The sequence below is a fragment of the Chinchilla lanigera genome, unplaced genomic scaffold (assembly GCF_000276665.1).
Source record: "Chinchilla lanigera isolate Chin_1 unplaced genomic scaffold, ChiLan1.0 scaffold00062, whole genome shotgun sequence".
Classification (NCBI taxonomy): domain Eukaryota; kingdom Metazoa; phylum Chordata; class Mammalia; order Rodentia; family Chinchillidae; genus Chinchilla; species Chinchilla lanigera.
Window position 1 is genome coordinate 7,295,995 of NW_004955463.1, and position 22,919 is coordinate 7,318,913.

At 34.6% G+C, this 22,919-nt stretch overlaps 1 protein-coding gene across 5 annotated transcripts in view; it reads right to left on the reverse strand.

The window, feature by feature from the left end:
* Nucleotides 1-209: 209 nt before the first annotated feature.
* Tex15 (testis expressed 15) overlaps nt 210-22,919 on the reverse strand; it is a 64,732-nt gene continuing 42,022 nt past the window's right edge. For all 5 annotated transcript variants that reach the window (XM_013521569.1, XM_013521570.1, XM_013521571.1 and 2 more), the window contains 6 exons: nt 21,184-21,330; nt 20,036-20,198; nt 11,669-18,855; nt 7,242-7,300; nt 4,462-5,660; nt 210-2,103 (listed from right to left, as the gene is read on the reverse strand). In XM_013521569.1, the coding sequence (XP_013377023.1) occupies nt 2,066-2,103; nt 4,462-5,660; nt 7,242-7,300; nt 11,669-18,855; nt 20,036-20,198; nt 21,184-21,330 (8,793 nt within the window). In that variant the 3' untranslated portion in view covers nt 210-2,065. The remainder of the gene's footprint in view (nt 2,104-4,461; nt 5,661-7,241; nt 7,301-11,668; nt 18,856-20,035; nt 20,199-21,183; nt 21,331-22,919) is intronic.

Genomic DNA, 22,919 nt, shown 5'->3' on the forward strand with positions numbered 1-22,919 from the left:
CACTCTCCTACTGACCTATGTACATCTCCAGCGCTTTTTACTTTTTGAGACAAGGGTCTCACTAATTGCCTAGGCTGGTCTTGAACTTGCAGTCCTCCTGCCTCAGTCTCCAGAGCAGCTGGGATTCTACAGATGTATACCACTGTAGGTAGACTTTTTTTCATTTTTCAAGAAACACAGGAAAGAAAAAAAGGAAAGTACCTCTGAAATTAGAAGAAATGCAATTTATTCAGATAATTCAAGTTCCAAAACACTTCTAAACAAGCAGACTTTTTTCCTCTCATAATGTTTATTCAGTTTTATTTTTTACTTAATGTTAAAATCAAAGCACATACTGAGGATGAAAAAGGAAAATACTCCAGGTTTTTGAACTCTGTCAAAGTGCAGATTTTTAAATAACTGAATATTTAGTTAAGTTTTTTTTTTAAAATTAAATGACATACAGAGACATTATCAACAGAATCTGAAAGTTGTTGAAGACTACTTAATTAGAATATTCAACTTTTCATTTAACAAAGTATTATTTCCTTTGTAGTACTGAGGATTGGGCTTATGCATGCGAGGCCAAGGGCTTTATCACTGAGCTATATCCTCAGTCTTGGAATGATTGTTAATAAACTTTGTGATATCATTCCATAATCAAACAAGTGAAATAGCTGAGACAAAGTAATTTCTTGAATAACAGTTAATGTTAACTGCTTTCATACTTGGTTGATGAGTTATAACTTAAAACAACTTTGAAAAAATGTTATTTTACTACTGCTTTAATTCTATTATCTTTCCAATTCTTTATGTTTCAGTTACAGTTCTGTGCTTGAATCTCCCCTTTTAAAAAAACTGTACTGTTAATGAATCCCAACTTTCATCCTATTTGGTTATTCTGATTAAAGAGGCTTATGCTTATCCTGGGGTTCTCAGTCCTTCTGAATTGAAAAAGAAATTACTGGACATTAAACGTAGCAAAATCATACTCTGGAGGCCTCTGCCAGATAATAAAGTTTCCTAATAAAACTTGAGGAAATGCTCAAACTATTTCTTTAAATTTAACCACAGCAAATCTCTTGTCACATTTAAGGCTGACTAGCAGCTGAGAAAGATTCATTCAGTTCTGAGGGATTTTTCTGGACTGGTATCTTAAAATAAGGAAGGTTGAATAAGAAAGGCAGTATCTAGTATCTAGAGATGTTGCTCAAGGCCATAATTACACAATACATTCTGTTAGCCTATAATGATTACTAGTAAGAAATTTTTTACTTTTGCAAAATGTTGAAAAAAATCCTACTATAACCAGAATACCACAGCATTATTTAAATTACTAGTTTAGCTGTAGTACAGCTAAACTAACTGCATAAATATAAACATTTATTCATAAAAATTATTAAAAGAACAATTTAAATTATGAAATATACCTATAAAACAAACATTGTGGGAAGAAAGCTTGTAGAAAAGGTCACTGAAAATGCTTTAATTCCTATATAATTAAAACTGTTTCCAAATAAAAAATTTAAAGCTCTCTCTTTAAGAAAACTGAGAATATGTGAACCAATCTTTTCTATTTAAAAATATTTTATGAACAAAAATCAAAAATTAAAGTTCACTATGAAATAGAATTGTAAAATATTATCAGTAAACTGTAGAGATTTATGAAATTATTGGTCTGGTGACCAGTTCAAGAAAGAAGATTCTTTTGCAGCTCAATAAAATGGCATCATAAACCATGTACTTAAAAAAAAAAACCCACAACAACCTAGTTTGAAATATTTTACTACTACTGCTTAATGCTCATGCTCAATTAACTCCTTTTGGAATTACCTGGAAAAACGATTTTGGTATTTCAGATGTTAGAAATTAATTTCCTATTACCGTAAGCTATGCATTATTGCACTTACAAGTGTTATATGGCTTTATGATTTATAAACCAAATTTCTGTACATATAAATGATAAACATTCTATACATACACTCTGTACATTCTAAACAGTCTATACATATAAATGATAAACATTAAAATTAAAGTAATATATAGATAAAAATACTTGGAAAAAATTTGTTAAATCTTCTTTCTTTCAATGTCTTGGCTGAAAAGGTTGCTGTTGCCATGGAGCTGAAAGGAAAACCCATAGAGATTTTAGACAAGTTAAATGATGTAGACTAATGATATATAATAGTAAAGTAGAAAGAATCTAGGTTTACATTAGCACCAAAGAGATCCGAGTTGAAATTACACACCTTCCCTTTGCTAGTCATAGGATCCTGGGAAATTTATTTAAGACTCTCTGAAGAGTAGTTTCCCAACTGGTAAAAAAGCAATATCCCTACATCTCCCTTAGGTATTCTGTGATAATTAAATGCTAATCAAGAACATAATGTGCTTGGCACACAGGGCTTAATTTAAGCACGTTTCTTTAGTTCCATTTTCTAGTGTTGAATACAAGTATGTTCAACAAACCAGTGATACACGGCTCAGTATGTTCACATCTTTTTAAGAATGTAGTTAATGTAAGTGTGAGAGGTGATCTCTATGGATCATTTGCACTTCTGAAAACTAGAAGATGTGTGTTTAAAATATTGTAATGCCTCCAAATTTTTGAGATGGACTTTTGGATACTTTAAATAACTGTTTTCTTTTCTTTTCTTTTTTTGGTACCAGGAATTGAACTCAGGACCTTGCCCTTGCCAGGCAAGTGCTATGCTGCTGAGCTGTCTTCCTAGTCCCTTAAATAACCTTTTTCTTTCATTTTCACTGGATCAGTATAACCAAAGAGGTAATAAGATTGAAAGTCACAGCTAGATTTGATTCCAGAATGATTTTTAAAATATTACAAACAGCTTAACTACTTAAAATACAAGAAAGCTCAAATAATGAAAGCCTTTATGAAAGAATTAGAATCAAGATTTCCTATTTGAGAAATTAAGGTGCACTATACTTTTCCTCAGTTGAAAAATTTCTGTCCTGCTTAAACTCATTTCGTGAGACAGGGAGGGAAGGAAAAAATAAATAGATTGTGACAGCATCACCCAATTTTATTATGTGAGTAAGAGAAACATGCAAGAAATACCAAAGTATCCCAGGGATTGTCAAGTGGGAGAATAGTAAGAAGGTCAATGATGCTTGAATATGGAAGTAGAAGCAGTGGGAAATGAGGCTGCATATGCAGGATGTGAAGAGCTCTGCTTTTTAAGCTAAAGCATCTGAATTTTAGCTCGATGATAAAATTTCTTAATCAGAAATACAAGTACGTCAGGTTGAGAATACAGTTCAGTGTTTTAGGACTTGCCTAGCACATATGAAGCTCTGGGTTCTATCTCTATCACCCCCATCCCGGAAAAGTTTGCTTCTATTTGAATTCAGACAGATGGTGCCTACATAATTTTTTGTACTGTACTTACTTGTAACTTTTGACAGGATTTGAGACAACTGTTTAAAAGGAATTTTCTTGCACTTCTCTAAGGTATTAACAGATGTTACTTTTATTTAAAGTACATATTTTCTGATGGGAGAATATTTGGGTGTAATTATTGTTTCTGTAGGATAATTTTAGAATTCTACTTTAAGTCTAATAAATGCAAATTTCAACTTAATTAAAAACATTCTAATTGTATTTAATAAATACACATCATTCACATCAGGGTACTATATTATGTTAATACACTGAAAGAAGAAAAAGACAGTTTTATATGAAGTTTCCTTTTGCACCTTGATTTTTCATCAAATTTTCTCTCCAATTATCAAGATAATTTGTTAGCCGGGCACGGTGGTGCACACCTGTAATTTCAGCACTCGGGAGGCTGAGGCAGGAGGATCGTTATGAATTCAAGGCCAGCCTGGGCTACAAAGTGAGCTCAAGGTCAGCCTGAACTGCATAGTGAGACCCTATCTCAAAAAGACAAAAAAATAAAATAAAATAAAATAAAAATCAAGATAATTTGTCTCACAGTATGAAATTTTGAAAATGCGGAACAACACATATCCCTGATTTTATTTTAATTAATTAACTTTTTTTGATACTGGGAATTGAACTCAGGACCTTTCCCTTGTCAGTCAGGCACTGTGCCACTGAGCTATATCCCCGGCCCCACACCCCTGATTTTATCATCTGAGGCTGGTCAATTTAAAATGCTGGCATTTAAGTAAGTTTATGTGATATAGTTTTAAAAAATGTCATGTCATTAAAATTTTTTTATAAATCCTTTAATGACTGTATCATTGTATAGATCTAACTATAATTTACTTAACTATTCTCTGAGATTTTCTTTAAGCATGTGTTTTTGACATGACCACTTCTTTTTCTGTAATCTTTGACAACCAGATGTGCAACAAATAATGCAATTCAACTGTATGATATATGAACAATTCTATAAATGTGCACGGAAAATGGCTGATATATATAATCAACTGTGAATTCCATTACATAAATGTACAAAATTAAAAGATTCAAATGGTAACACTTATACAACTCACCATAAATCCAAGAAGCTTCTGGAAGCACAGCTGGAGCAGGATAATAATGGTAAACAGCTTGTGATAATGGCTGATGAGAAGCATGCTGTGAAACAATTGGTTGCTGAAAATAAGAAATAGGCATCTGAGATTGAAAATACCCATTCACTGGCACAAAAGTGTTTGCTTGTGGCTGATCAGCAAAGTAACTAAAATATTGAGAGTATACAAGATTAGAAGGTGTGGTCTGGACAGTACTTGTAAGTGTAGTCAATATTCCAGAAGGAGGTGACTGTACTTCATATGATGTTATTCCTTGGTATGTATGGGCAGTGGCATTGCCGCTGCTGCTGCTGTAATGATAAATGCACCAAGCATAGTATGGAGTTCCCAATGAATGGTCAGAAGAATTATATACTGGGGTGTAGGTTGACTGTGGAAGTTCATTCCAGTATGTGGCAGCTTTCTGAGTTAGGACTTTTGGATTCTCTTCATCCCATTCAGAAAAGGAATACTCTGCTGTTTGATTCACATCACAGGGTAAGCTTCCAGATGCTCCAAAAGGTATAGGACTGGGACTCAATGTATCAGGAATTCTGCTCTGGATATATATGGGTTCTGGAAAACTGGCACATGTGGACTTATTAATAGATGACTCTAACAGTTCATTATCTTGATGGTCTAAGACTATGCCATTTATTCCTAGGTTGGTGTGGATATCCCTCAGAGAATGGGAAATAGGCTCTGAGAGCACTGATAAATTAGGCACAAGAGAGTCATCAGTTGCTGGTTTTATGTTTGAAAGAAAAGTTTTCTGTGCAGGATCTGGGAGATTCTTAAGAAGTTTCTGTGAAGGCGTATCTTGGTCTTTTGACAAAGTACCATTTATACTTCTCTGGTCACAAGTTGCAAAAGTAGCATAATCATTTTTATAACTTTTTGTTTCAGGAGCACCAAAATTCGCATTTCTTTTCTTTATGCTATTTAAGTTTTCCTGTTGTTCACTGAGGTGCTTTGAGGCATCGGGTGAAATATTAGTTAAATCTATTTTGCTTTCTGACTCTGATGTGTAAGTGGCTTGTGAATTCTTTAAAGGTGAAAGTGAGTCACACAATGATCCCTGCATTTCATCCCTTTCTGAAGACACACAGTTTCTTTTCAGATTGTCAGATGAACGCCATCCTATTTTGTTCTCACCCTGGGGATGAAATCCTGTAGTCCTATGAACAACATATAAACAACTTTAAATATACAGTCATAACTTTTTTTGGTGATGGAGATTGAACTCAAGGCCTCATGCATGTTATGCAAGCACTCTTACCACTGACTACATCTGCAATCAATCGAAGTTTTAACAGAAATTTGTATTTCAAATTTTTATTCAGGGTTTTTTATTTTTATTTTTTGTGTTTTTGAGACAGGATCCTGCTATGCAGATCAGGCTGGCCTTGAACTCACTTTGTAGCCCAGGCTGGCCTCGAACTCACAGTGATTCTCCTGCCTCAGCCTCCTGAGTACTAGGATTACAGGTGTGTGCTACCACTCCAGGCTAAATTGTTCACGGTTTTTTAAAAGAAGAATTCTTAAGATTAACATCTGCTCATTATTAAGAGTATACAAGAAACTGTTTCCTTGCTTGAAATTTAGATACTTTTTCTGAAGATGATATACTCTGCATTTTAAATGTATTCCCAATATTGTAAAATTAACAGTTTTGTGCTCTGAATATTTCCTCATACTTTTAAAAGCAGAAAACTGGGGTGGTGATGTAGTTCAGTGGTAGAGAACTTGCCTACCATTTGTGAGGCCTTCAGTTTAATCCCTAGCATCCCCACCCCCAACACACAGTAAAAAGAAAGACACTGTTATTATTAGTTGGTGTAGCTTCTAATTCATATACTTCCAACACATTTGTAATTTTTATTACTTGTAAATAACCACAAATACAGACACACACAGATTGTAATTATCAGCTCTGGATTTCCAACTCCCTACTAAAGACCTCTTACTACAATAAAACATCTCAAAAATTTCTTGCCCATTATGTATCCTTCACATTTTTGCCTAAGGCAATATTAAAGCAGGTTGACAGAGCCAGCCTCCTGTCGTATCAGTAGTAGCATCAGATTCTCATAGGAGCACGAAGCCTACTGTGAACTACACATGCAAAGTGGCACGCTCCTTGTAAGAATTTAAAGCCTGATGATCTCAGATAGAGCTGAGGCACTGACGCTAGTGTTGGAGAGCATCACTGCAAAAACAGGTTAACATTTAACATTAGTACAAGTTTAAGTGAAGAGAGACAATAATAAATCAGCCACTGTAGACTCTTATTAAATCCTTATCAGTGAGTGACAAGTGACAAGCTGCATCTGGTGGCAGGCTTTATAGTGGCAAGTGAGTTGATGTACTTAAATTGTACAGCTGCATCTGGTGGCCGGAAAACAAGGTTGGAGATCCTACTCATTCTGTGCTGAATTGTATAATTATTTTATTTTATGTTACAATGTAACAACAAAAGTGCACAATAAATGTAATGTGCTTGAATCCTCCTGAAACCACCCTACTCCCTCCGTCTGCTGAAAAATTGTCTTCTACAAAACCAGACTGTGGTGCCAAAAAGATTGGAAACCACTGATTTACAGAATAAAGCCTGATTTTGTTCTTAGTCTCACTCAAAACACTGTATAAAAGAAACACCTGATACGGCAGAGCAATATAAATAATTGCTTTTTTCTTCTTCCTATTTACCTAATTTTGTTTATAGTTTTACTTTAGACAGGGCTAACTGCAGCTCTTACCTTAGACACCTGAACACTGCCTTCTCTTTGTTGATTTCAGCGGTATGGCTGATGTCAACCTATGTTAAAAAGATAAAAAAAACTTCCGTTGGTGATGACAAAATAAAATATAAATATTAATCCCATCCCCCAAAATTAACTCTGTTGGACTTTCCATATTTCATATACTTGAAGATATTTTTTAAAAATTGCTATGTTGTTTTTATTTTAAATCTAATCTTTGGGGCTGGGGATTTAGCTCAGTGGCACAGCGCCTGCCTGGCAAGCGCAAGGTCATGAGTTTGATTTCCTTGTACCGGAAAAAAACAGAAAAAAATAAAAAATAAAAACTAATCTTGGGAGTCCATTAATGACTATTTCATCTTTAGCATTCAGTCACTGAGCCCCATCAGTTCTTTTTTTTTTTTAATTTTTTTTTATTTTAAAGAGTAAAAGAAGGATAACATAATAATGGGGGGGCTTACCAAATTACAGATAAAGTGGCAGGAAATTATCAATGGTTATTGTTTTATATATTGTTATCTACAAGATAGTTTCTCAGGAAAACAAACAGACAAATAATAGTTACAGACAAAAGAGGTAGGAGATTATCAATAGTTGTTGTACTATACTTTGGTATCTTCAAAGTGGCTTCTAAACAAAATAAATAGAGCTATACATGAGTGACCTACTGAATAATCATTAACTATTCTCAATGGTTGTTGTAAGAAACACATAATAATAAACATACATCCATTTATGAAATAGGATAGGAACAATACAAACATTACAGAGTTATGGATAGATTAGTAGGAAAATATCAATGGCTGCTGTAATACATGGTGGTATCTTCAAAGTGGTTTCTCAGGAAGACAGAGGTACGCAAGAAGGCCTATCAGTTCTTTTCAGTAATAACTACTAAATACAGGTTAAACGTCCCTAATTCAAAATGATCTCACATATAAAACTTTTTGAGTGCCAACATTACATCAAAGTGGAAAATTCCATACCAGGAAACTTTGTTCTATGCAGATTATTTAAAATACTGTAAAAAAACCCCCACAAACCTACCATCAAGCTATGTGTATGTGTACATGAAACAAATTTTTGCTTAGACTTGGTCCCATCACCAAGATATCTCACTATGCAAATATTCAAAAATCGGAAAAAAAAATACAAAATCTAAAACACCTCAGTCCAAAGCATTTTAGATAAAGGATACTGAACCTGTATGAGTTTTTACTTATTCTATAATCAGTACTCTTGTGAAGTGCTGCTGTTTAATATTTCTAACTATATTCAGGATTTTCTAACCTTTTAAACCACTAAAGCAGCACATTTCACATGACATTGCATTTCAATATGTACAGAGTGAAATTCAAACTCCTTAGGCCTATATTTAAGACACACTATATGCTGGAGATATAGCTCAGTGGCATAGCAGATGCCTGGCAAGCATGAAGCCATGAGTTTGATTCTCCGTACAAAAAAAAAAAAACCCAAAAACACTACTATATATAATCTGAAATCACCACCACCTCCTCTTTTTTGTGTGTGAGAGATTAAATACAGGACCTTGCATATAGTAAGCACTAAGCTACAACCCCAGTCCACGAAACAACCTATTTCATCCTAGCTAGCTTCTGCCAAGTAAGTTAAACTTTAAACTCCTACCTTAATAGTAGTATGGGGTGTGTCTTACCCTTCTTCATTTTTATTTTTAGGTGGTAACATATTTTCCTGTCACACACAGGTTTGGTCTGTGTTGTGCCGAAGATAAATCTAACAATCAGAGCCTTGTTTTGCAGTACTCTGGCATGCTAGGCAAGTGTTCTGCTACTAAACTATATACCCAACCCTTTAAATCTCAAAACAAATTTTTGATATGTTGCCCAGGCTGGCTTCAAATTTGTGACCCACCTGTCTCAGTCCTCAGACAGCTGGGATTGCAAGCATGTGACACCGTGTTCAGCCCCTACACTACTTTTCTAGTTTCATCCTCACTTTATTCTTAATGTGGAGTACACAACTTCTGCTCTTGTTATGTCCTGGTTATTTATTAACCATTCTGCTATGAACATGTTACAACAGGTGATGATTCACAAAAATCAGTAGTGTTCTTGTACTTCAATAATTAACCCACAGGGAAAAAAAGGAGGAAAACAATGCTATTCACAATAGCACCAAGAAAAATTAAACATTTAGAATTAACCTAATAAAGGAAGTACAAGACCTCTACAATTGAAAACTATAGTAGTCTGAAAAAGGTGATCAAAGAGGATATCAGAAAATGAAAAATACCCCGTTCCTAGACAGACAGAACCAATATAGTAAAGATCGCCCTCCTTCCAAAACTCATACATTTAATGCAATCCCAATCAAAATCCCAACAATATTTATCACAGAACTAGAGAAAACAACCCTAAAATTCACAATGGAACTAGAAGAGATCTAGAATAGCAAAAGCAATCCTGGGCAACAAGAGGAAAGCAAGAAGTAGCACAATCCTGGATTTCAAGTTATATTACAAAGCTACAGCAATAAAAACAGCATGGTACTGACACAAAAACAGACATGAACATCAACAGAACAGAATAGAGGATGCAGAAAAAACCCTGGGCATATTCAGCCATCTGATCTTTGAAAAAGGGGCCAAAAATATATGCTGGAGTTCGAAAGGCATTCTCTTTAGTAAATGGTGTTAGGAAAACTGCCTACGTATGTGCCGAAGACCGTAGAACCTAGACCCATATATCTTACTGTGTACTTCCCTAAAATAAAAAATGATCAAAAATCTAAATATTAAAACAGAAACACAGCCTGGTGGAAGATAAAACAGGTAGTGACAGGTGTAGGCAAGGACTTTCAGAACAGAATCCAAACTGCACAACAAATAACACCAAGAATCAACAAATTGGGTTATATCAAAATAAAAAAAAAAAAAAACTATGAACAGTGTCTTGGTTACTTTTCTCTCATTGCTGAAACAAAATACCTGATGCCCAGAATTAAGGAAGGAAAAGTTTATTTAGCTCAGTTTGTGGAGGTTGCAGTCCATTCTTGGCTGGTTCCAAAGCAGAGCGGCACATGGCAGAGGGCAATCGTTCATGGCGGCAGAAAACAGCAAAAGCAGCAAGAACAAAAAGGAAGGAGTGGCAAGTAAGCCTCTTTTCCTCCCTTATACTGTATGCAAACTACCCACTCCAGGGCGGGTGTGGCACTCACACCCATAATCCCAACATTGGGCCATGAATCAATCATAAATGCTAGAAGCCCGCCCCATGACTTCATGAGGCTTTGTGGGGATATCCAGACATAAACCATAACTAACAGCAAAGGAAACAACCCACAGAGTGAACAAACAATCTACAAAATGTGAAAAAATTTGCCATTTATACCTTGGACAGAGGACTAATATCTAGAATATATAAAGAAGTAAAAAAAATTATACTCCTCCAAAGTAAAAGAATATAAAATAGAGAATAGAACAGAGCAGGGACAACTGTTAGTATGGGCTCTGGGGCTAGAACATCTGGTTTTAGATACAGGTTCTCCCATTTACTATGTGACTTGGGAAGTTACTAAATTTTCCTATGCCTCAGTTTTCTTACCTTTACATGAGAGAATAATAATGCATGTGTCCTAAGGTTTTCATTAAGAATGACTGTTTGTAACTGGTACACAAAATAATTAAAATGTTTTCATATAGTAGTTTTTCTAAATTGATGATTATATTTAAAACCATTTGCTCAATTTCTCCACCTAGATCAGTGATGTGAACCTATGATGTGTGCCACACTGCAAGCTGTTTGTTATCAATAAAAGCTCCACAAGGCTTGGCATCACTGATCTAGATGATAATAGTGGAGCAGGCTTCATTAGCTGGTTGTTAATATTCATTGCACATTGGGCACAGGCTTGTTACAGAGATGCTACTTAACAAACACTGGTTATTCAGTTAACTGACATTCATAGTGAAGTTTCCCTTACAAAGCTATTAAAGCCTGGTGTGCTAACATACACCTGTAATCTCAGCACTCTGAAAGGCATAGGCAGGAGAATTGTAAGTTTGAGCCCAGCCTGTGCAACTTTGTGAGATGCTATCTCAAAATAAAAAATAGGGTGGGGATGTAGCTCAGTGTAAAGCCATGGGTTCAATCCCCAGTTATGGAAAGAAAGAAAAACAAAAAGCTCATTAAAGTTCATTCTTCCAAAAACTGTTTTCTAAATAAAGTAGACATTTGCAAGGTATCTCCCATATTATGTACAATAATTTATAACATTTCACAGATGAGTTGTTTAATCTAATACGTTAGTTACCAAAATAAGTTTGTTTTTCAAGGCAGTATTTAAACCATACTCAACCTTTACAACTCTGCAAACTGTCTGCTTCAAGAGTAGATATATTCTCAAAAAAATATAGTGGCTTCATTTTAAAACATTCGTACCTTTCTCTTTTTACAAATAGAGTCTTCATACTTGTCCAGAGCACTAGGTCGCCTTTTAGATGAATTTGAAATGTCTCTGATTATATGCACTGAAGTTGAGGGTACCTTTGCAGAAGTACTGGGTCTGGTATTTTCCTCAGGTATGGTAGAAAGAGTATTCACCTTTTCTTTTCTCTTGAATTGGAAATTACTCCTCTTGTTATGTAGCATTTGGCATAGGATAAAAGTTGTTGTTAATTTAGCATTTTTAGCACATATCATCTTCATATGTTCAATCGTTTTCATAACTTTCATAATATGGGCAATTTTTCCTAAATCTTTCTGAGGGACAGCCACTGTATTTTTGAGTAGTGTAGAAAACTGACTGTAGTTGTGATCTAACTCTGTCACAGTGTTTCCATAATTTATGGATATTATACATGGGACAAAATCAATGTACGTGGGAAAAGGATACTCAGATTTCTTTAGGAGCTTTTTTATTTCTGAAAGTTCTTTAAGTTCCCTTGAGAATAAATGAAGAGCATATAAGCAATTAACAGCTTCTTTGTTCTTGTAAATGATATCCAGATCTTTCTTACATTCAGAAATACCAGTTTCTATTGCTTTCCTGAGGCAATCTCTGGGGTTATCTTCAAGAAATGAGAAACAAACCATTTTTTCTTGGCAGTGCACCAGTTGAGGAAGAAGCGACAAATCAAACCAAAGCATACCTCGAAATCTCTGGTTGTCTACTTTCTTTGCCATTGAATTTTTAAGAAAGTGAACTGTTTCTGAGAGCATGGCAATTTCAATATATGTTTCAGTTGCTTCAGGTTTTAAAATTACAGCCTCATGTTTGTGATTTTTCAGCACGTCCAAAACATTTTCTTCTGTGATGAAAATATCATCTACATTATTTTCTTGTAGCATTTGAAAATATTTTTTTAAAATTTCTAAATGATCTGTACATATCAAAGTAAGATCTTGTAATTTTTTTAAGTCTGCAAATTCAACCTGATCCAGTATTTCACTAATACTAATACCTGGGCGTGAAACCAAAGTACTTTTTTCTATTGTAATTAGATTATCTGACTTTCTGGAAGTAATTGCAGTATCTCCCTTAAGCTCAATATTGGAAGTTGGTATATTGTTTGACTTTTCAGACAAGCTGTCATATATCTTTTGCAATTTAGATAAAGCCCTTTCATTCATTTTATGAATCACTTCCTGGTTTTTTGGTGAGTATTTTTTGCTGAAAGACTGTCTCTTCTTTTTCCAAACAAGATTTTTTGCAGCATCAAAACATATATGCTCTAGACCATAAAGAGAGACTTTAATATTTACTGCCTCATTGCTCTTGATAAAATTAACTTTTGAGGAAATCATTTCTATAATAATCCACAGATGGTCTTGTTTTCCTGGATATGAATGAACTGTAGGAGAGTCTCCATATATACTGATCAGCTTTAAAGTACTTTTTCTTAAGATTTCTAGGTCTGCTAAGCTATCTCCGAAGTTAACTCCACAGGTAAACGGAACAGAAAGAGAAAAGTCAAAACAATCAGAACGTTGCTTCATTACGGCTTCACATTCGTTAATCTGTCGCCTGTATTTTAACAATGCATAGTATGAATTACTTTCCCTTTTTGTTTCAGCAAACAATTCAATTAACTGATTATGATAATTCTGCAATTCACAGAATGCGTTATATTTTAACCTTCCTTGAAAAGCAGGGTAGAAACTAGACTGCAGTTGATATCCATGTGGCCTGCCAAGCAGCTCACTGTACAACGTCTCATCATACCAAAGCAAGCTTCGGAATGTTGGTTCACCTTCTAAGAGCCTTTTTTTATTTTCAATGAATTGAATGGTTTCCATTACCATTTGAAGTTCCACTAAAGTCTCAATAGCACATGGCTTTAATTTGTATTTGCAATTATTCCACAGATTTTGTTCTACCAATAGCTCTCTTGAAATCAGAATTTGTTCAAGTGAACATTCCTGCTTTCTTTCAAAAGCTTCAACGAATAAAGGAAGGATATTTTGACAAACCTTAGTTTCTTCCTTTAGAATCTCCAAAGATGATGCTTCATCTGCCCTCTGCAAAATCTGGGATAGCTCTGTTATAAGAGCTCTATGAGTAACTGGGCAATATTTTTCTTTTAACTCATTCACATATGATGTAGGTCTCTGAATACCAGTAATTTTAGAAGTTTCAGAGTGGGCATGGAGAATAGGCATATGATCAATTTCCACAATGCCTGGCTTGGAAATACAGCCAGACTGACAGTCACTACTAATTTTTGTCTTCTCCTCTTTTTTACTTTTGTTAAGCTGACTAGAAACAGTGTTACTTAGAGAGACTGCCTCTGGAGTTGTTTTAATGCTTAGGTGAGAATCAATCAAATTACTTTTAACTGTTTTTGTATTTAGGTGAGGGGATTTTTCTTTTAGGATCTTATTCTTTTGGTTTTTGTATTCAGTCTCAACAACTGATCCCTCAGACATGCTTTTTTTGTGAAGTGAACCTTTTGCTTTTTCTGCTTGTTCATTTTTCCTAATTTTTCTGTTCTGAATATCTTGTTTTTCAATATATATTTCTGAAAGATCCTTTATATTATCTTTTATGTGTAGAGAATTATCATTAAAAGATAGTTTTTTCAATGTATTTTCCCCATAACTTTTCATCTCTTCAGTTACTGATGTTAGATCCAATTCTGAATGCTCAGTAACATTTGTTTTATTCCCTTCCATAAAGGAACTACTACTTAAGGATTGTTGTGTCTTCAGAAGCACCTTCCTACCATGTATCTGCTGACGGTGTGACACAGTAGTGGGTGTTGCAGGATAATCTATAGCAAGAACCCTCTGTTTACCCAAACAAGATTTTAAAGATTCTCTCTCACTATCTGTCACTGGAGTGGCTGATAACTGAAGGATATTGTACTTTTTGTTTGATGTCAAAGTTATGTTGAATGGACCCATAAGGACATTTCCTGTAATAATGCTTGGTTTGTAGCTCTCAGTTGGAGCTATCCACCTTTCTATAGGAAAATTTTCTTTCAGATTACTTTGACAGTCAGATATAATAGAGTTATCTCCTTTGTAGGTATCAACATTTAAAAAAAGCTTCACGTTGGAACCTAAGGTTGAAATAAATATGTCAGTTTTCACTTTTGTGTGGGCTAAACAAATTGCATCATAGTTTTTCTCTGTGCTGTAACTTACATTGTTTTCTTTTGTTTTGCTTAAAGATACTGAACTACTTTTGCTTATTACTTTATTAACTTCAGAATTATTTTTTTTCCCCATATACTTATTATGTGCTGACTGGTTCCTAAGCTTTTCACATTTACTAATGTTTGATAACTTTGTATTAACTTGATTTTCTTTTTCAGATTGTTTCTCATTTGAATAAAGCAAATATTTAGTATTTTCAGAAAAAGGCTCACACTCTGATGATCTTGAATCTTTCATACTGCTTTTACCATATTCTGGTTCACTTGTACTTTGGGATACAGAAAACAGTGACAACTGTGATTGAGGGTGGTGGTGTTCATCACAAAATTCTCTAACGTGAACAGTGGTGTGACTTCTGGAGACATTGCTGGTCACACTTTTCTTGGAATGGCACACTGCAATCTTCTCTCTATTTCTTTTGTACGACTTGTGCTTTGACATGCCGACTGATCCAGAAGCTCTTTTCCCCAGTCTGTCATATTTCCTTTTTGATAAAAAATGCTTGGAGTATCTTCTTTCAGACACAGAACTACAACCCTGAAGGTCACAGCTCTCCCAGAAATTATTGCATGTTATTTCATATGCTTTGGGTAATGGGCCTTTTCTTTTTTCTCCCACTTTGGCTATAAGCTGCAAAGATGTCTGTACTCTTCTATGAGCTTTCTTTAAGTGAAGAACAGCTCTGTTTAGTTTTCTGGAAAGACATCTGCTTTTACATAAAGATGTTTCACTATTTAGAATATCTAGGACATCCTTTATGTGTCTTTCTGACTGTGAAAATATTTTCATTCGTCCTTGGGACAATGAAGAAAAACACTCAGATGAGTCATGACTGGATAATCTCCTTTTCTTCTCACAAATTTCATGCTGTCTCGTATCTTTATGTGATATATTATGATCCTTAAAAGATGTACGTATGTTTCTTTGGCTAATTCTTGATTCCATGTCCTTTTTATTTCTAGTATCATTAAAGTCCATTTTTGATTTTGTAAAGAAACACTGGTGGTCACCATTTATCGTTGTGACATTAAAAGGTTCAGTAGAAAAAGATTCATTGCTTTTTTTTCCAGACATATCATTCTTATCAGTATTGTGATTCAAGTTAGAAAAATGGGAAATTTCAGACTTACTCACAAGTCTTGAATCTTGCATGGAATTACCAGCTTGACTGTCACATGGATAGCCTGAATTTCCACAAGATGACTTGGAATAAATTTCAAATCCTGGAGCTTTCCCCTCTTTATTTCTTCCTGGTTTTGTGGCTTCTGTTAAGCATCTGTAAAAATTATTTTTCACTGAAAGGGTGTCATCAGGGGGACTGAATGTTGTTCTAAATGTATTAGTAATTCTAACCTGTAGATCTGGAAGTAAAACCGGGTAGAGTTTTTGGTAAGAAGAACAAAAAGTAACAGTGTTCTTAGAGTGATGTTCAGCTATATCCTCTGTTGTGGTGCTTCCCAAATTGTCCATCTTTCCATTATTGCTTCCGAACAGACCTTCCCAATTGATACGTGACTTCAAAGCCTCATGTTCTTCATGAAGTATATCTTCATGGCTATGTCTCTTTTGTTGAAGTAGGAAAGCATCATCATACTCTTCTAATTCTACTTCAGTTTCACTTGCCACATCAAAACTTTGAAGAACTGAGTTCTCATTCACTGGCTGATGACATGAATCTTGTAATTTATTTTTATCCATACCAATTTCACAATCAGCAATGCTTTGTTTTACTAACAACCCAAAATCTGGACTCTTAGAAGAATGAGTTTCTTTAAGCTGGTATCTTGGGTGAGCTTCAGTAGGCAAAGTAGTGTTGGCTAACTCTATTGCAGGATCTGAGGCTACAGCTACTGAAGAACCTGCACTTTCAGGAAATGGTGTCAAAGCCAAATGCGCCACATTTCTTCCAGTGTTTTGTACATCTCTCTGTTTCATGGCAGCAAGAGTATCTGCACTGTGTAATGTAGTTTCTGGTGACCTATCTTTTTCTCTCCAAATGAAGTTGAATGTAGTAGAAACGTCTTCAGAATTGGAAATATCTTCTCTGTTGTCATTTTTATTCTTCTTCCTGTCTTCTGTATTGGTTAAAGTATTGTTTGTATGGTATTCTTGCTTCTGATTTCCACATACAGTTTCTATGTTGTTTGCTGGAGATGAAGCTCTACTAGCCTCTTTAGCTTTATTTTTGTTTTCTTTATCATCATCTCTTGGTCCTTTGAAATGAATACTTAGAAATTTATCATCATTCAACTGTGCAGTACCAGAAAGAATGTGAGCCTGACCTTCATCTTCAGTGTAAGGAGTTTCTGTGCAGTCTCTCTGAATGTCCTCTAATGACACTGACTTATTTTCATTTTTCCTCTGGACACATACATATTCTCTAGTTTTGCTGCAATTTGAATTGTCAAGGGCTATTTCAACACCATGACACTTAGTTACGGAGTTACCAAGCAGTTCTCTGGTCTGAAGAATGTCTTTTGCTTCCTGGAAAGCATCAGTTCTAATGCTAACACAATTTTGATTTGTTTTTTCCAAATTCATTTCTCTTAGCTTCTGAGTGGATACAAAACTTGTATGCATGCTGACTTCACAGTCTATAGAATGCTGAGGATGCTTCTGTGAAAGGCACTCTAGAGTAAGATTACTTTCTAATTCCAAAGCTAGGTGATCCTGTTCATCATCCTTTGTGGTAAAGTTGGGAGGTTCTGGCATTTCTAACTCTTGAGTAATTAACATTTCATCAGTATTTCCTCCCAAAGAATCAAAGGTCTTGTCATTTTTGTATTCTTGGCATGAAGAAATATAATTACTGATTGGAGTGATTTTTGTTTCATTAGTGAAATTATTATCAGTTTCTTTTTGCAAACTTCGCTTTCCATCATATCCGTAACTGTCTTCTGGGTCAGTGAAGTTTCTCATCTTGCCAGTATTTTGAATGCACTCATCTATGCTTCCTTTCCTCTGCGGTGGGAAAACTATAGACATTTGGTGACCAGTCTGATATACAGTGTTAAAATTAGAAGAATGTAATTCCTCTGAGATATGACCACCGGAGTCTTTTGTGTAAGTATTCACTGATTCATAAGAGTTATGTGGCCTGCTGCTTTGTTTAATTAAAAGTGGAATACCGTTTCTCTCTTGGGCTGTCTGGGCTTTGTCCTCACTGTGTTTTTGGTTCTCAAGCTCTGAAACATTTAACAAAGAAACTGGGAAGGAAAAATTTCCCTGGTCCTTATATTGTCTGATCCTGGGTGCTATACAATTATAGTCCTTTGGACCCAAGTTGTGAGTCTGAGATGGTGAGTCATCAAAAGAAAATTTGGAGCTAGTGGTATCCAAACAATTAGAAGGAGCAGCACAATCATGAGGGATAACTTCAGATGAGTAGGAAGAATTAGTCAGCACATATGAAGGGTTTATTTCTGCGTTATCAACTAAATTTTTCTCAAATGGCAAAATCTCACTTAAGCCTGTAGCATGATTCTGTTTCCCCATACTTTCTTCTTTTTTCATCAGTCTTGGGTCTTTGATGAATTTTGAAGTAGTAACTGTACTTGAGCCAGTATTATTGTGAGGAGGAAAAGGAGCAGACATAACATTTAAAATATCTTTAAGATACGTCAAAAACACATGATCACTATTACCACTTTCTTTGTTATCATTGGGCATAAAAGGAGGACCCGAATCATATACTTGTCCTTGAGAAGTGCCTCTAATTTCTGCTAAATTGTTTTCTGATTGCCCACTATTTGTTTCAAGTATAGACGTATTTCCACTTTGCACATTTTCGTAAGAATTAGAAATATCTGCATTGAAGGAATTTATCTCTGAATTTTGTGTACTGCATGAACAGTTTTCTGGAGCAAATGGATCTACAGGTTTCCCAAAATGTTCAAAGATCACAGTAGCATCTTTTCCCTTTCCAATTCTTTTGGCCACTGTACAGTTATTCAGAGAGCATGTTCTTTCTGTGAAAATAATAAGAAAGTAAGAACAATATAGACAAATCAATACAAGAAAAGTTGTGAGTGATTTCAATTAAAAGTTCATCTAATAATGTAATGATGATTAAAACTTCTTCTCAGCAGAAAAATCAGATAAGGCAATGAGTACCAACCTAATAAAGTATAAAAGATGCACCATAAGCTCTACCTTAGTTTAGGAACCTACTAACAAAATTATGTGCTATTAAAAATGGATTCCGATAATAATAAGAAACTTAAATAGGGAAATACTTCTCTCAGCTAGCCCTTATATTAATTTCCAATACTCTGATATTTAATAGCAGCACCTATGTATTAGTAGGCAAAATTGTCTCCCATCTACTGTTATCTTGTTTCTTTTCCCTCTATCATAGGAGAAAAAAAGGAAGAAAAAAAGAGAATGAGGTGAAGAGGTAAGGGGAAGAAAACTCCCAACAGTCTCACAAAATATTTTTCAGCAGATAAAGCAAACTATTACTCCTTTGCCACCGCACAATAAGCATTCCTATAAACAGAAGTGTTTTGGATTTCAGATTTTTGTGAAATTTACTATGTTTTGTTTTCTTTCTTTTCTTTTTCTTCCTTTCCTTTCTTTTTCTATCTTATCTTATCTTATCTTATCTATCTATCTATCTATCTACCTACCTACCTACCTACCTACCTACATACCTACCTACCTACCCACCCATCTAATTAGGGATCTCACTATGTAGTTTAGGCTGGCCTGGATTCATTATGTTTATGTAGCCCATGCCGGCATTGAACTCAGTGATCCTGCTCTCTCAGCTTTCTGAGTGTTGTATGCATTTTATACTTTGAAGGCAATGCAGACAATATTCTTAATAATTCTGTGAAAAGAATTGTTTCATGATGTGGAATTTTTATTGGCATCATGGTGGTGCTCAAGAAGTTTTGGATTTTAGAGCAGTTCAGATTTTGGATTAGGAATGTTCAGTATGTGTATATACATAAAAATCTGAAAGGTGGAGGTGAATTTTCTTTCTAAATTTATAGAAATTTATTCCTTAAATTTCCTAAGTAACCTGCAATAATAAAGTAACTTACAAGAAACTATTTTGTTTAGAGATGCACAATGTATTAAAAATACTCATCAATTTTAAGACCAGCATAATGCTAATGAAGTAGAATAACGCATCTATCTTACCAAGCCTTTTAGGAAATCCTGTTGCAAGCAATCTCAAAGGTGTCGTAAGGTGTCCAATATCTATTTTTTGACCAATAAATTTTACTGTTACTACTGCATATGGAAGACACTGCCTAGGTTTATCTACAGGCTTTGACAAGATGTTGTATTCATAGAAGTATACCTGAAGGATAAAAAAGAAAAACAAGTTAATGCTGATGAATTTTGGAAGTTAAACTCAAGCTCGTACTTTTAAAAATGCTGTATACCACCTGCATGATATTACATAACGTACCTATTCCATGTACCAATTCCTTCCTGTCTGCTTCAACCCTAAGTTTTTCAAAGGAATTTTCAAAAAAAATTCCTTTTTTTCCTCCATCACGTATTTGCAATGTTTGCAGAAGCAGATGTAATGTTTTTTAAACAGGAAGTTCATGCCATTAAGAGTTAAATGTTTTACATACATTCTGAACCATTGCATTATGCTTTGATAGAAAAATTAGGCAAATAACTTAATAGTTTTTACATGTAGGAATATGTATATACTCCTATATAGAAACTTTATCTTCATTTAATTATATATAAAACCTAACCTTCTATAGAATATTAAAAGCCTACAAAATAAGTAAAATGTAATAGAAAACTGATTCACCTCATGGCTAAATATATAAAGCTTTTCTTATTTTCCAAAGTACAATGAATCAATAAAATTGTTTCAAAATAGCCTTGTTCATTTAAAAATTAACATTATTTTTAATATATCATAAACATGTAATTATGGAACACAAATGGAATTTTGAATACATATATATCAGAATGATAAATGAAACTAACATCTGTCATCATACCCATTTTTTTTTTTTCCAGTATGGGAATTGAACTCATGACCTTGCGCTTGCCAGGCAGGCGCTGTGCCGCTGAACTAAATCCCCAGCCATCATACCCATTTTTTATGGTGAAATATTTGAAATTTACTGTCAGCAATTCTGAAATACAAATTACTATTAATTATGGTCGTCTTGCTATGAAGCCTTACTTTAAAAGAGAAATTTGGTATGGGTTCCAAGTTAGGAATTAATCTATGGAACAGCTAAGTAAAAGTAGCCACTATAGGAAGCATTATACTAAGTGAATTTCAAGTCAAATGAAATATAATATTAACATACCACTGAATTGTAGGCTTGTAGTTCAACAGTATCCTTCAGAGAAGGTACACTTCTTGACATGTGGCAATCAAAGTTAGGACAAGGATCCAAAGAGACTTTGTTTACATCCATAGAAGGCTGAATTTTCTTTACTTTCCCAAAGAGAACCTAAGAAAAAAATCACTTCAGTTAGTAAAGTAAACCTAACATTTTTTGGATGGGATACCACCACAAATAGGAAAAATTATCTACGTCCTAGATAAATGGGATTATTTAACATGTCAATTTTATCAATTCTCCCCCAAATTAAACTGAGGTTAGAAGAGTTCCAATAATATTTTCAGAAAATCTATTTTTAGAAATGAGTTTCAGTCTAAAAACGTAAAAGACTATACAAAGAAGAGTATCCAAAAAATTTTAAAGTTTGGGTCAGAAACAGAATGATGGTACACAAAAGGTGTCCTGCACTTCCAGGTATTAAATCATTTTAATATAAGAAAAGGCAGAGGAAAAATGAAAATTAGAAAATTAAAACCCCAGAAATGCACATAGATATTAAAAATATAGCATGCTATTAAAAGTATCATTTTAGGGGCTGGGGATTTAGCTCAGCGGCAAAAGTGCCTGCCTGGCAAGCGCAAGGTCGTGAGTTCGGTTCCCGGTACCGGAGAAAAAACAAAACAAAACAAAACAAAAAAAAGTATCATTTTAAAGAAGTGAAGCAAGAAGACATTATTCAAGAAATGGTAGGGAGCAATGGAAAGAATTAAATTTCTCTGTTAATCTATAAAGCAAAGTAAGTATTAAATAAGTTAAATACTTAAGTATTAAGAAATACAAGCAAATATTTATTTAAAACGGAAGTGTGGGGGCTGGGGATTTAGCTCAGTGGCAAAGCACCTGTCTGGCAAGCACAAGGTTGTGAGTTCGATTCCTGGTACCGGAAGAAAAACAAAACAAAACAACTAAATGGAAGTGTGAAATCTGTTCTAAGAAATAATGCCAACAAGGACTGGCATTATTTGGCATTATTTTGGACTGGTTCAGTAGTAAAGCTCTTGCCTAGCATACGTCCGGCTGTTCAAACCCTAGAATCACAAAAAAAAAGAATCTATGCCAAGAACCATATGCCAAAACACAAAGACTTCACTATATAATACTCTAAAATTTCAGAGCATCAGAACAAAAAAGCTCAAAATTTTTGTAAAGCCCATGGACATAATTCACAAAAGATGAGCTGGACCCAAGTGCAGAGAATATCATAAACTGTACATACTTTATAGAAAGTTAGCAATTCTATTAGTTGTTTTTAATAGGTGAATACATTTATTTAAAAATCAAAACAAGGCAGATAACAGTGGAACATGTCTGTAATCCCAGGTACTTGGGAGGCTGAGACAGGAGGATGGCAAATGTGAGGCCAGAAAGGTAATATAGCATGATTCTATCTCAAAAACAACAAAACAAAACAACAAAACAATATGGACGTGGTGGCATATGCCTGTAATCCCAGTACTGGGGAGGGTGAGGCAAAAAGTGCCATGAGTTCTAGCCCAGCCTGGGCTACATAAGCAAGTGCAAGGCCAGCCTGGAATATACAGCAAGACTGTGTTTCAAAAAAACCCAAAACCAACAAACCTAAATGTAATGTGGTATCCTAAACTGGATTCGGGAACACAACCATGCACAGAAAAATTAGCAAAAGCAAGTATTTACAGTACTGATGAGAGTTCTTAGTTCTGACAAATGTGCCAGTT